At 54.2% G+C, this 14,809-nt stretch overlaps 1 protein-coding gene across 1 annotated transcript in view; it reads left to right on the top strand.

Annotated features, from left to right (window-relative positions):
• VSTM2B (V-set and transmembrane domain containing 2B) overlaps nt 1-14,608 on the top strand; it is a 28,264-nt gene extending 13,656 nt beyond the window's left edge. The window contains exon 5 of the mRNA XM_049864406.1: nt 14,418-14,608. Coding sequence (XP_049720363.1) covers nt 14,418-14,506 — 89 coding nt within the window. The 3' untranslated portion in view covers nt 14,507-14,608. The remainder of the gene's footprint in view (nt 1-14,417) is intronic.
• Nucleotides 14,609-14,809: the final 201 nt, after the last annotated feature.

Raw genomic sequence — 14,809 nt, forward strand, 5'->3', positions numbered from 1 at the left:
GGAGCTCAGTTCAGCACAGGGCCTGGCTCTCAGCAAGCACTCAGCCGATGTTGGCCCTTGTTACTGTTGTTGTTATTCCCGGGAATGGCATTCATGCCCAGGATCACTTAACCGCACCCCAGAGGCTGGATATGGTGCTCTGATCTGAGACGTCACTCATGAGAGCCTTCTCCCTCCCGCACAGGCGTGAGCATCAGTGAGCTGAAGGTGACGGGAGGAGGCTGGCGGGCTTCAGGACAGATGGTGCTGTCAGATTGCACGTTTCTGCACGTGGCTATTTTTGTCCTTCGCTGCCCTGTGCCTATTCCAGGAGCGAGAGTGGAGGTGGGGACAACGCCGTGTCCTCATCCTTGCGCGGCTGGGGATATTCTCCATGAGGAGGAGCTCCCCGAGGGACGAGGACAACTTCGTTCCGTTTCTCAAATTCCGCCACTGTTTACATCACCATGCTGGCGCATTCTCCCCGTGGGCCTGGCTGAGGTGCGGCTCCTGGGGAAGCTGCCTGAAGTCTTGCAACAGGTGGCACCTGTGTCATGCCTGCTCTTGTTTCTTTGTTGTGCTGGCCGTCGGTGGGAGCTGTGGTGATGGGAGGTGGCGGGTGGTTTGGCAGGAAGGGAAGCAGAGTTCCCAGAAGAGGCTGGTGTTTGCAGCACTTGAGGAGTGCATCTCCATGGGAGATGGGCACAGAGGAACAAAGCCCCTTCCTGCCCCCAGCATCGAGCAGCCCCCAGGGCTGGCCTGGACTGGAGAGAGGGACCTGGCATCCTCTCCACACAGCACGGGCGACAGAGCTGTGGTGCTGGGATGTGCGTGGCCTGCAAGGGTCGGCCCCGAGCCGTGGTACAGGCTCAGGGTTTGTGCCAGCCATTCCATGCGTGTTCCTGCATTTTGCACTCATGTGCACACCCCGCCCATCTCCCCTCGCTCTGCTGTCTGTGCTGATAAAGGTGTGACTTGACATCCAGGGACAAGTGGGGAGAAGGTAGCCAGGCCACCCCCAGAGGTGTTGGGAGAGTGAGCAGGCTGCAGGTGGGGGGGGGCAGGAGGCCAGGATCCTTCCTCCTACCCGCATCCCCACTGCCCACAGACAGGGATCCCACCCAGCACAGGGACACTCTTGCAGACTCTCAGAGAAGGAGGCCCACTGCCTTCAACTGGGTACCTCCAAAGACAGAGCGCCTGCCCTCTGCTGACCCACACTTGCTTATCAGCCATCTCAGGAGGAAATCTCGGCTCTCCTGAAGCCAGAAAAGCCCAGCTGAACATCAGTCCTTAGAGAAACTTTATCATGATTGATTCTTGTACAAGTACAGCTTGGCCCACAGAAGGAGCTCCAATAAACCCAGGGGAGGGGGAACTGACATCAACTCAGTTAGTGCTCATGCTGCAGGGGTGGAGGTTCCAGGCCAACTGTATCTGGCCTGGTCTGGTCCATGGGCCAGGGAGCTGCCCAGAGCATCAGTTAGACCACACCCTTGCCTCCAGGAGATCATGGGTACAGGAGGGTTCAGAAAAAGTGAGGCCAGAGTGGGCCGACAGCTGGATCGCTTTGCAAAGGAGGAGAGGGAGGCTTCTCTGACCCTGCAGCCAAAGGGCTCTCCCCACCCTGACATCCAGAGCACCTCGCTGCCATCTCAGGGCCCCCGCGTTTCCTTCCCTGTCCGGGAGTCAGTGTCCTGCCGAGTGCACCCCCTAGACTGTGTGCCCCTGACTCCACTCATCTCTGAGTCCTCACTACCCCATGTGCTTGGCCCTGGGCCTGGCACTAGTAGGTACCCATTCATTCATTCATTCAACAAATGTCCATGGGGCATCTATTATGTGCCAGGAACTATGTGAGTCACTGAGTACACAGCATGAGTGAGACTGATGAGGTCCTGAGAGTATGACAGAGGGAGAGACAGATTCCAATCAAATAATCATGCTGTGAGTGGAAATTTGTAACCGTGTCTGGTGACCTGAAGGAGAGGACCATGGGCTACCAAGCTAGGAATAGGGAGAGTTGACCCAGTCAGGGAAGGGTCCCTGAGGAGGTGAGATTTGAGCCATAATCTGGAAGACGGTTAAGAGTTGACTAGGTCAAGAAGGAGGGAAGAGCCTTTCAGGAAGAGGGAGCAGTGTGTATAAAGGTCCTGCGGCAGGTGGGAGCAAGGGCAGTACAAGGGCCTCACAAAAGGTTACTGTGGCTGGGACAGAAAGCAAGAAGGAGGAGCAGAGCGGGAACTAGGTCAAGACCTACAAGGGACTTAGGGAGCTGTGGCTTTATCCTAAGGGCAGTTGGATGAGGAGCAACTGAGGAAGGGGGACACAGTGCTTTCGGAAATGATAACTCTGGCTGCAGTGTGGCGACTGGAGAGGTGGGGGAAGAGTGGATGTGAGGAGACCACTCTAGAGGCAGTGATCCAGCCAAGAGATGATGGGGCTTGGACTAACTGCATGGATGAGTACATGAACGTCTGGATGAGTGATGGGGTGAATGGGTGGGTGGATGGGTGAAAAATAAGTAGAAGGAGGATGGATGGAAGGATGAATGGATGGGGGGTGAGTGGATGGGGTGGGTGGAAGAAAGGACGTGTGGCTGAGTAGATGGACAGAAGGATGCGTGGATAGAAGATTAGATGGAAGGATGAGTGCCTGGAGATGGATGGAAGGATGGATGTGTGAATGAGTGGGTAGACGGATGGAAGAATGAATGGATATGTCAGTGGAACGTGGGTGGGGCATGGGTGGAAACAAGGGCGAGTGGGTATGTGAATAGAGTTGGGGGATCGGTGGAAGGAAGGACGATGGGTGTGTGAATGGGGCACAGATGGGAGATGAGTAAAGGGAAGGATGAGTAGGTATGTGGATGGACACAGATGGAAGGTAAATGAAGGGGGTGGGTAGAAGGATGGCATGGGATATGAGCTGGGCAATGCAGGACAGCTGGGATTAGAGCAGTAGACGTGCTTAGAGTTGCAGTTTAGAACCTGAGCAATGCAAACTGAAACTGAGTCTTCCAGCAAGGAGACCACAGGGAGAATTCTAGGTCCCAAGTAATGGCATGGCACAGACTGGTGAGGCCCCAGAATTCCATGCCAGTCAAGGCTTCTATCATACACAGACAGGAGAGATGGGCAAAGCAAGTGGGCACAGTCCCCCAGCTGGCTCCAGCTCCCCTGGCCCCCCAGCCATTCAGATCATTACTTGCTGGTGAGGGGCAGGAGCAGGGGACTCCCTCCACCTGCTGGACTTTGGACCCCCCTCCCTGGGCTCTGGACTCCCTTCAAGATCCCGATAAAGGCTTCCCAGAGCCACTGCACACTCTGGTGGATGCAGTCTGGCCCAGACTTGCTGATTACTGTCCATGTAAAAGTTAATGTAGATGTATTTTTCAGACATTTAAAAAATTAAATCTCCAGGTGGGCAGATGAATAACTGTATTTGCATTAAAGACTAATGCAACATGAAAATACACAAGGCAATAATTCATGATGCATTCTATTCTGCAAAGTCGTATTTTAATGCATGACATATCCTGGGCAGCTCCTCTGTGCTAATTTTATTTAATGAGCACATGTTATAGAATTTTCTGAGCACCATCCCTGGGCAATTAAAATGTGTTAACCTTTCTGGCTGAGTTGTGTTTCTAAAGAAAAGTCTCCAGCCTGAAACAAAGATACAGACAGGTGTCAAGGTGAAAGCAAGGGCACTGGCAGTAGGGAAGAATGACGGCTATGCCTGACGTGCCAGCCTCAGGGTCCTCGCTCTTCCCTGACCCTCTGTCCAGAAGGCTCCTTGTCTTGGCCAGGGGCAAGGTGTTTGCTGAGCAGGATAAGGAGCCTGCAGCCTGGACCCACACCTGAGCAGCCTTCTTTGAGCAGACATTGAGTGCCCACTGTTGGCCTGAGCTGGCAGCCATCAGGGAACAGACCCTGCCTCCAGGGGCATGAAGGCTATGGAGGGGAGGCCAGGTGTCCACAGAGCATGGGGATTCAACAGGGCTGAGATGGGGACTGTTATGAATTGAATTGTGTCCCCTAAAAATATGTGTCAACTTGGCTAGGCCATGATGCCCAGTATTGTGTGATTGTCCTCCATTTTGTGATGTGATACAATTATCTTTTGTGTTGTAAACCCTACCTCCATGATGTTAACGAGGCAGGATTTGGGGCAGTTATGTTAATGAGGCAGGACACAATCTACAGAATTAGGCTGCATCTTGAGTCGATCTCTTTTGAGATATAAAAGAGAGAATGGAGCAGAGAGAAAAGGGACCTCCTACCACCAAGAATGAAGAACCAGGAGGAGAATGCATCCTTTGGACCCAAGATTTCTTCGCTGAAAAACTCCTAGACCAGGGGAAGATTGACGACAAGGACCTCCCCCCAGAGCCAACTAAGACTGGAGCTGTGAAGCTGCTGTGGGGCAGTGGGGCGGTGGGAGTGCTGAATCCACTCAGTTGAAGCCCTGACAGGTCCCCATCTCCCCATCTGTGTAGTGGGCATACCAGCAGTCCAGCGTCTGAGAATCCAGGAGTTCTAGATCTGGAAGGGGCTCTAGACAGCCTCTGGACAAGTGGTTCCCAAACTGTGTTCCTTGGAACTCTGGCCCCAAGCCCCACACCCGGCTAAAGCCAGAGCAGCTCTGCTTCTAATGGTTTTATTTATTGGGGTTCCATGCAGCAATTCCACCACCCATCTGCCGGCTTGTAGGACTGTTGTGGCTTGCGTGTTGCTGTGGTGCTGGGAGATGTGCCACTGGTATTTCAAATACCAGCAGGATCACCCGTGACCAACAGGTTTCAGCCGAGCTTCCACACTAAGACAGACTAGGAAGAGAGGCCTGGTGGTCTACTTGTGAAACTTAGCCAACGAAAACCCCGTGGGTTACACAGAGTATTGTCCAATACAGCACTGGAAGATGAGCCTCCTAGGTTGGAAGGCGTGGCACAGTAGTTCCAATAACGGACTCGAGCACAGGCACAATGGTGAAGATGGCTCAGAATGGGACAATGTTTTCTGTTCCTTCGAGATGGCAACTAGCAGCAACAATGCAGCAATTAACTTGAAAAACAAAGGTGGGGAGGCGTTTAGCTGCTTTAAAAGAGTTAAAAACAACTGATCTAGTCCAAATATTTTATCCACATGTTGCCTTCTAAGGAAAGAATTTGAAGCGGCTTTCAAAGCTACACATAACGTAATAATATACAAATTTTAAAATGTAATTTTAGAAAAGGTAAAATTAGTTTGAAAGTTCGGCAGAGAGGCCTGTAGAGAAAGCCTTGAGCTGCTCAAGGGTCAGATCCTTGCGATAGCCCCAGACCCTAGAGGAGCCTCAGGCAGGCTCCTAGCCCAGCTCTTACTTGAAGATTAAAACCAAGATACTGTGTGTGAAGCCTCTGACCCAGCATCCAGGGCATCTGTTACTCAGACCAAGCAAGGATGTCATTCATTCACTCACTCATTCATTCATTCCTTCAACAAACATTGTATGAGTATTTCAGAGTGCTGGGCAGGGTGCTAGGTAGTGGAGAGGTACAGTGTGTCTGAGACAGTCGTGGTCTTCACCCCGGCAGAGGAGACAGGTGTGAAAAGGAAGAACACCATGGCTGCCCAATACAACTTGAGAGAAAAGCTCAGGAGAAATGAAACTTGCCTTTTGGAGCCCATAGAACAAGGTGGACTGGGGCCCCAGAGGCAGGGCCTGCAGCCAGGTAAGAAGTCAGGTCTTCATCCTGAAAGCAAAGGGAAGCCTGTGGGGGGTTTCCGGAGGGGGGTGTGGCTTGTACTTTGCATTTAAAAAGGGTGCTCTGGCCGCAGCAGGGTGACAGGGTGATGGCTTATTGGGGCTCACAGATCTGGGGGGCCAGCAAGGAGCTGTGGCAACTGCCCATGTGAGAGCCGAGGGTGGTAAGGGGGTTAAAGGTGGGCACGGGCAAGTGGAGGCAGAGAGAAGGGGCTGGACTGAGAGCTGTCTTGGAGGTCACCTGTGGAGGCCGGGTGGGCCCTGGGCTGCCAGGGGACAGAGAAGGGCAGTAGAGCCAGGGAGGAGCATGAACAGGGCCTGGAGGCAGGAGAGCATGGGCACACATGGCAAACCGAGGAGCCCCGTAGCCTGGAGCTTGGGGCCTTGAAGGAGTGTGGGGGCACTGGAGGCCGAAACATCCACTGGCTGGGGCATGAAGAGCTCAGGGCCAGCTGAGGAGCCTGGACTCCGCTCGTAGGGACCAGGAGTCACTTGAGAGAAGTCTGCTTCCTTCCAGCTGTGTGAACTTGGGCAAGTCGCTTAACCTCTCTGGGCCTCACCTGTGAGAGAGGAATGAGGGCCTCCCTCCTAAGGGCTGAGAGGATTAAAGGAGAGGCTGCCTGGACAGGGCTGAGCACCGCTCCTGGCACAGAGACCTGAGTATCTGCTACCACTGTGCAGCCCCAAAGCTTAGAGAACCTCAGCAGGGCATTGAAGGGGTTCCAGGTGATGACAGTCCCAGCCAGCCTGCTAACTGGACCGAGGGAGGCAGCCCCCACCATCCCACCTGGGAGCACGGCTCACCGTGGTCGGGACTGCCCATGGCCTTTGGACAGACACCAGCCGCCTGGCCAGAAGGAAAGGGCCTGCCCACTATTCTTGTCAGTGCCACCATTAAAGGATCATTTGGGGCAAAATGTCATTTCCTCAGAAACAGGAAGCTGGAAAGGAGTTAGCAACAAAGTTGGCCACATTAAAAACCCACACAAAACATTAAAAAACACACACACAAAAAAGGTTCATCCCTACTCTCCCTCCCTTGGAAATAGCCTGGGGCTGGGGTCAAGCCGGGGCATTTTCAGGAATGAGAATCCCTACTCCACGCAGTATTTGGGGTGTACATATACTAAAAAGTATCCATTGTTTATCTGAAGTTCAAATTTAACTGTGTCCTGGATTTTATCTGACAACCCTAGGTCTCAGGCAAGTTGTTTCACCTCCTTGGATTTCAGTTTCCCCATCTATAAAATGGGCGTGAGGTAGTAACCCCAACAGTTACGAGAGTTGAATGTAACGTAAGTAGGGACAGCAGTGGTTCCATGGTGGAACTCTCGCCTTCCACACGGGAGACCCAGGTTCAATCCCTGGCCAACGCACCTCACGCGCAGCCACCACCTGTCTGTCAGTGGAGGCCTGCATGTTGCTATGATGCTGAACAGGTTTCAGCGGAGCTTCCAGACTAGGACGGACTAGGAAGAAAGGCCTGGCCATCTACTCCTGAAAATCAGCTGGCGAAACCCCATGGATCGAATGGTCTGATCTGCAACTGATCATGGGGGCGGCGAAGACCAGACACGTTTTGTTCTGTTGTCCATGGGGTCTCCGTGAGTCGGGGGCCAACTCGATAGCAGCTAGCAACAACAAGGAGCATGCTTGCAGCAGCACCTGGCCCTAGTGAGCACTGGCCGGTGTTATTATTACCCCTCAAGGTGCTTGGCAGTCACTTGAACCCACTGGGTCTGCTCCCTCCCGTCCCCTCCCCACTGCCCAACCACAGGTGGTCATCAGCTCCAACACCAGGAGATTACCGTGTCCGGCTGCAGGTGGGGCCGCTTGCTGGGAGTGAGTACAAAAGGAAACCTGAGGCCAGTCCTCGGGTGCTGTGGGTTTCCACCGTGGCTGGAGAGGCAGGACATGTTGTGACAAAGGTGTTTATGGAGGATGGGGTCGGGGAGAGGGGACAGAAGCCACATGAGCAGCACAAACATTGGTGCCAAGTCCCCTGTGTCCCTGTGCTCCAAGAGGGCTCCCTGGAGGAGGCAGCACTTGGTCAAGGCTCAAGGGACAGTCAGACCTCGACAGAGCAAAGGAAGGGGTTAGCAGTTCTGTTCTGCAGGGTCGGGCTGGTGTGTGCTTGTGGGGAACCATGCACCAGAGCACAGGGCTGGTGGCTGGGGAGTAAGAGGGGAGGTGTAGCCGGCACAGGACACGAGAAGGCCTGACTGGGCCGCTGAGATGCTGGCCCTTCTCCTGTGGGCAGAGGGAACCGGTCAAAAGCTCTGCACTTGGGGAGAGCTCTCCAGGTGTGTCTGAAGACGGGAGGCGGCATGGGGGTGACGGAGGCAGGAACACACTTAGGTGCTGCTATTACCTGGGCCAGGTGTGGCAGAAAGCTGAACCTCAGCCGTGGAAGGAGAGAATGGGGTGCAGCCGGGAAGCAAGGCCTGGCTAAGACCAGCATGGGCACCCGCCTCAGCCTCCATCCAGCCAGAGAGCTCCTGGCTCCTCCCCTGCCTGGACACTGAGCCTGTCATCTGGGCTTCATCCCAGAGGACATGACGTCACCAAGGGAGGACAGCTGGCCTTCAAAGTCAGGAACTAGCTGCCCAGGGCTCAGGGCGGGTGGCTCTGCGGGCCTGGGTTGGACAGGACAGCAGGCTGGGACCAAGAGCAGGACAGATGGGCCAGATCCATCTGCTCTCCCCCAGCTCTATGTCCCCCACTTGACTTTTCTTTCAAATATCTCTATTTTCCTCAAAACCCACCGGCATTTGTTGCTCCCATTTTTTGTGCTAGTTACCAGCTTGCATTAATCTTATGGTGGAAATTAATTCTACCAAATTCTGTTTAAAAACATTGCTGGGGAGTTGATTCTGACTCATAGTGACCCTACAGGAAAGAGTAGAAGTGCCCCATAGTGTTTCCAAGGAGGAGCTGGTGGATTCGAACTGCCGACCTTTTTGGTTAGCAGCTGAGCTCTTAACCTCTGTGCTACCAGGGCCTGAAATTCTGTTAGCGCTCAGTCATTCCTTCGCTGACTCCCTTGGAATAAATAGCCAGGGAAGGATTTAACTGGAACATCAACAAGGGAAGCAGCAGCCTTGCAAGGTGGTGACTTCGCGCCCAGCAGCAGGCGACAGGCTCACCTGCCTGGTACACCTCCAGTGGGGGCAGAAAACTGGGGTCACAGCAGGTCCCCGAGGAGGGTCCCTTTGCCAGGGCGAGATGACCCAGGCAGAAGCCAGGATGTCAGGTCTGGGAGGGCCAGCTCAAAGTCAGCCCTTTTGTTTCCCAGCCCCTGTCATCAGGGAAGGGGCTGCCCTGGCCACACCGCTACCTAGGAAGCATTGGAGCCCAGGTTGGGAGCGGGCAGGCCTCCTGGCTCCTACCAGATGCTACAAGGGGCCAGGGCGTGAATGAGTGGGGAAGCTGGGTGAAAAGGGGCCCAGCCACGTAAGGGCAGTAATGGCGGCTCACACAGCCCCACACTGGGGATGCAAAGGGAGTGGTCGAGGTGGGAGAACAGGCAATTGTTGCCAGAAGAACAGCTGGCTGCTGGGCAGGGCCGGCGGAGCCAGGCCTGGTGGCAAGGTGGGCCCCGTGTGTCTAGGTTTGAGGACTTTCTACCAAAAACCCTAAATCTGTGCTTTTACTTAAAAACTTCCTGCCAATTTTTACGTGTTGGATTGTAACTCACAATTCTTTAAAACTCTCTGTGCCCCCAAACCAACCCTTCTGCAGACCAGACAGCCCTCCGGGGCCACTGTGTGCCTTCACAAGGCCCTTGAGCTCTGTAGGAGATGGCATTTTATAACCAGTAAGGCAGTGCAGTGAGTGGAGACAGTGGGAAACGGGGAAGGAGAAGGAGGGCTGGCTCCAACAGTGTCCTGGACACGACTGTCTCCCAAAGCTGTGTCTCCCCTGTGGGCAAAGGGATGGGATTGACCAGGGCCCAGATGGCTCCTAAATGTCTCTCTTTGCTCCCACTCAGAGAGAAGCTCTCCACACCCTGGCCTGGGAAGCCCCAGGAGGGAGCCTTCTCCTTCAGTGGGGGCTTGGCTGTCAGCCGGCCGCAGTCCTGGAAGGGGCCTGGGACAGGGCTGAGGCAGGGTGGACCCAGGGCAGGATGGGCCAAAGCCTGGCCATTCTCACCAGCTGCCCCAGGCAGACAGGCCTCCACCCGTGGCTAGAGAGATGTCTAAGGCCAGTGCACCGTGGCCAGCGAAGCTTAGATTGCTGCCACTTGGGGGCCAGGCCTCTCTTCTTGTCCTCAGATGCAGCAGAAGAGAAGAAAAAAGTAGAATTGAGCTTCACTGCTGCGGAGGCACTCAGCCTGGTTCCCAGCTTTTGCAGCCAAGAAGACCTTGTTCGAAAGGCGGGTCCCGACGGCACAAAACGCAGGACACAGGCAGTGCTGCTCTGCTTGCAGCAGGAAGGCCTGGCTGCAAGGGCCTCAGCGCCGCTTTGTGTTCTGATGTGCGATGCTCGCTCTTGGAACAGCTCTGTCAGCTGAAGCCTGGGCAGCTTCTATCCTCGGACTTGTTCTCCTGTGAGTACCTGTACTTAGCAAATGAGTATTGTCGTAGGACGCTGGAGAGGACGCGTCAAAGACAAACGAAGCCTTCCAGTATCATCCTGCAGAATGAAGCCCAGCCTCACCCAGGCTGCAAGAGCCGGGACCGGCCAGTTAACCATTGCTGGTGGTGCAGTGGTTAAGAGCTATGGCTGCTAACCTAAAGGTCGGCAGTTCGAGTCTACCAGCCACTCCTTAGAAACCCTATGGGGCAGTTCTACTCTGTCCTATAGGGTCACCATGAGTTGGAATCAATTTGACGGCAACGGGTTTGGTTTGGTTTTTGGTGTGTAGCCAGGCCTCAAATGTATCCTAATTTTATTTACTCTTTACAAATCTAGAATAAATTTTAGCAAAATAAATAATATTTAAATAAATACATAACAAAACTTAATCAAAAAGAAGCAACCCCGCAGAGCCATCTGAGCTCAAGGGCACAGTCTGCAAAGCTCTGACCTAGGCAACCCCTCGTCTGCAGGCCCCAGGTCTGGATGGTGATGGAGCCAGGTGTGTCTGTCACTGGTTTTCTCAACCCCTGATGGGGAAAGACAGCATTCCCTCCCATGTGTGGCCAGCATGACAAAAGCCTCAGGCCATAACAGGAACAAAAGTCTCCCCACAAGGCAAAGGACACCATCCTTGATCCTAGTAGGGGCTGGGCAGATGGAGAAAGGGTAGTGGCCGCCCTGGCTAGCTGTCCCTGCTGATCAGCTGGGGAAGAGCCCACCACGATCCCAGTGCCCACAGGGTGGGGGGGTCCCCTCAGCTCTGCTCCATAGCATAGAGCAGGTGGGGGCCCCCTCAGCTCTGCTCCACAGCATAGAGCAGACCTTCACCCCACCTGACCACACTCACACACCCCCAGGCCTACAGGAGCCCAGAGCAGAGTGGAGTCACCACTTGCCCCCTCCCCAAGAACCTAATTCACAGCTTGGCCTCCTGTCATGTGGGTAGAGCACGGGCCCTGAAGGAAGGCCTGAGTAAAGCTGCCTCCTTTGCTTCAATCGCAAGATGTTAGCTGGGCTCCAAGGTTCCGTGGCACCCATGTGTCATTACCCTCATTTTATGAACTGGACCGAGACCCAGAGGTCCTGCCCGGGGTCACACAGCAAGTTGGGCACAGGGCTAGGACTGGGTGCCAGCTCACTACCTTCACCACCTCCCTTGGCGTCCACTCACTGTGTGTGTGCTGGGCCAGGAAGAGGATAAGGGGCCATCTGGGAGCCACACCGGCCACCCCAGTCTCCACCTCCCCGGATGCTGGCCTCTGGAAGGCATCACTGCAGTCCTCCTGGCCCCGCCGCCCACACCCAGACCCAGTACAGAGTTAAAAAGAACTGATTTTTAAAGTCTTGTGCAATTTTAAAACTCTTAAACCTGAATTGCTGAGTCTCTAGTAGTGGGAACAAGTAGTTAGCAGGATTTGGAGGCAAATCCGATTTCCCCCTGCATCTCAGAGGCCTTGCACTTTCACGGGCTTCCGAGCCTGGTTTGCCGGGTCCAGCTTGCTCTGAAGTTGTATTGCTCGCATGCAGCCACTCTTCAATACCTTCACGGGAGTTTCTGTCCGTCTGCATCTGTCTGCGTGTCAGGGATTGTGGGCGCAGAAAGATCCACATCAGGAGACCTGTAAGGCCTCTGGGGCTGGCCTGGCATGGGGCCTTGTGTGCCCAGGAGGCAGCGCTCTGCAATCTCTGGGACCTCTATCCCTACACACCCAGGCCCGGTGAGTTCTCCCCAAGCCTGGCCAGCTGCCAGCAAGTCCATCACCACATCCTCCCTTAGTCCTTCTCAGCAATGCATGATGGGGTCAGCAGTGAGGAGCTGCTGGGGGACCCAAGTCTTTGGAGTGACCACTGCACTGCCATCCTTCCCACTGACAGACGGCAAAAGGCAGAGTGTGAGCCGGAGCCCAGCCGGAAGGAGGGCCAGGAGTGACAGTGATTTGAAAAATAACTACCTGAAGAGGAAGGCTTGCACTGTTGGATTTGTCCTGACCTTGAGAGTCTCAGAGGGGCTCCAAGCTGTGTCTGAACCCCTGCCCCTGTACCCCTAGATCTTTGAACACAGCTCATGTCTCCAAAAGCAAACAGATGGAATCCTGGAGCGCTTGAGCTGGCATGGGCCCTGGGAGCACTTGTCTGGCCCCCTCCTTTCACAGAAGGGAGCCTGGGGCACGGACAGCATTTATTGCCAGCATCGGAACGAATGGGGACTCGGTGAACACCTTGGAGAGAACAGACTAAAAGCTCTTCCACCTGGAGAGGGGAAAAATCCTGGGATCGGGCCCAGCTTTCGGAGGGAACTGCAAACCTGCGGGGATGGAGGCCTGTCCTCAGAGGACCCAAGTGGAGGCGGTGGCAACACCATCTTTATGTCTGGTGTTAACCCAAGGAAAGGCTGCCTGCTTCTCTGTCTGGGGCCCAAGCTCCCCCTCTACTGGCTGGGTCCAGTGAAGTGGGAAGAGAGGCCTCCAGATGACATGGTGAGCAGGCTGGGACTGGAAACCACTTCCATTCATGCAGCCCAACTCCAGGTAGGCTAGTGGGGCCGCCCCCCAGTATTGGAGCTTCCTCACTCACCCTCCCCTGCAACCCTGGAGGAATCACCCAGCTTCCATGTGAGCAGCCTGGGGTTCACAGGGTGGGGTGTCCCCCACCGCACTGTTGGTCCCAAGAAGCGCTCCCTAGGAGGCCTTCTGTTACAAATTGTATTGTGTCCCCCCAAAATATGTGTGTAAATCCTAACCTCTATGCCTGTGGTTACAATCCCACTTGGGAATGAGTTGAGTGTTATGTCAATGAGGCAGGATTAGTGTAGGGTATATCTTGAGTCTATGTCTTTTGAGGTAGAGATTAAACAAGCCAGCTAGCAGAGATGGGGTAAGATAGATGCCAAGACACATGGAGATCTCCAAGGAACCGGGAAGCAGAAGCTGAAGAGACAAGGACCATTCTCCAGAGCCAGTAGAGAGAGAAAGCCTTCCCCTAGACCCAGCGCTCTGAATGCGTACTTCTAGCCTCCTAACCTGTGAGAAAATAAATTTCTGTTTGTTAAAGCCATCCACTTGTGGTATTTCTCTTATAGCAGTACTAGATGACTAAGACAGCTTCCAACAGATGGCGACCCTGAGGATGGGGAGCTGGGCGGTTGCCGCTGTGGCCAGTGAGGCAGGATAAAGCCCAGGTGTTACCGCCTAAGTGGCCTGGTTAGCGGCCACATTGGTAAAGCAGGTGGGAGTGAGCCAGACCAGTGCCGGGGTCATTCCTCAGGACCTTAGCTCACCCACCTCTACTAGCCAGTGACTTCTGAGCTACCCACTGTGACCCCAGAATCTGACCCTGATCCTGACCTGGGGTGGTGTGGGGAGGGGGGCACTAAGAATGTTCTTCTGGAAAGAAGACTCACACACAAAACATCAGGATACCCAAGACGAGGCGCAGAGATGCTGGGCTGTGTCGCTCAGGCAGGGTACTTGGAGGGGACACACAAGGGGTCAGTGGTGCAATCACGGAGGCTTCATGGAGGAGGAAAGGAAGCTGGATTTTAAATGCTGAGGACATTCTGCAGCATAGCACTGGGGGGAAGGCAGGCAAAGAAGCCTGTTGTCCTTTTGTTAAAATAAGGTGATGGCTTGGACCTCAAAACTACAAAGCAGCTCGCCCTTCTGACCACAGTTTAAAAAGAGAAAAACAGTTGCCATCGAGTCGATTTTGATTCATGGCAAGCCCATGTGTGTCAGAGTAGAACTTGGCTCCATAGGGTTTTCAGTGGCTGTGTTTTGGGAAGCAGATCGCCAGGCCTTTCTTCCGAGGCACCTCTGAGTGGACTCAAACCTCCAACTTTTTGCTTAGTGGCAGAACGCCTTAACCATCTGCACCACACAGGGACTCCTCAAACTGCAATAGGCTCCTGAAATGGGTGGTCTGTGAATAACAAGTGACAGCAACAAAACCCTTTATGGTTCCACAGAGGTAGCCACTGTGCACCCGGCCCTGAGCTGGGTGCTGAGATCCAGAGCCCAGGCCTTGGGAAGTCCACCTCTTCCCGGTGGGCTCGTGGGCGGCTCAGTTCTGGTGCAGCAGGCACTAACCACCTGTCTTCTCGCCCCCTGCAGGCACTGGCCCTCGCTACACCACAGACCCCGTCCTCTACCTGCTCCTGTTAGCTCTGCATAAGCTACTGAGCCTGCTGATGGGACAGTGACGCACCTCCACCCCACCCTCAGCGCACACAGAGCCTGCCCGGACCCTCCCTGAGGACTGCACCTCAGACGGACGCAGAGACCAAGAGAAGCATGACAAAGTCCACGTGGAATACCAATCAATCATATTTTGGGGGAAGTTACACAAACATAGAACACCTAAAATAATGCATCTAGTTTCCAAATAAGATGGAGTTCACACCATGCGCTGTGCATGGGGTCAGTGATTTCTCGACTTTGATGTATTTTTCTTTTCTAAACTCTTCCTCCAGGTCTTCATTTTGCACGAACTGTTGAGCAGTTAC

Source organism: Elephas maximus, chromosome 21, assembly GCF_024166365.1.
Source record: "Elephas maximus indicus isolate mEleMax1 chromosome 21, mEleMax1 primary haplotype, whole genome shotgun sequence".
Classification (NCBI taxonomy): domain Eukaryota; kingdom Metazoa; phylum Chordata; class Mammalia; order Proboscidea; family Elephantidae; genus Elephas; species Elephas maximus.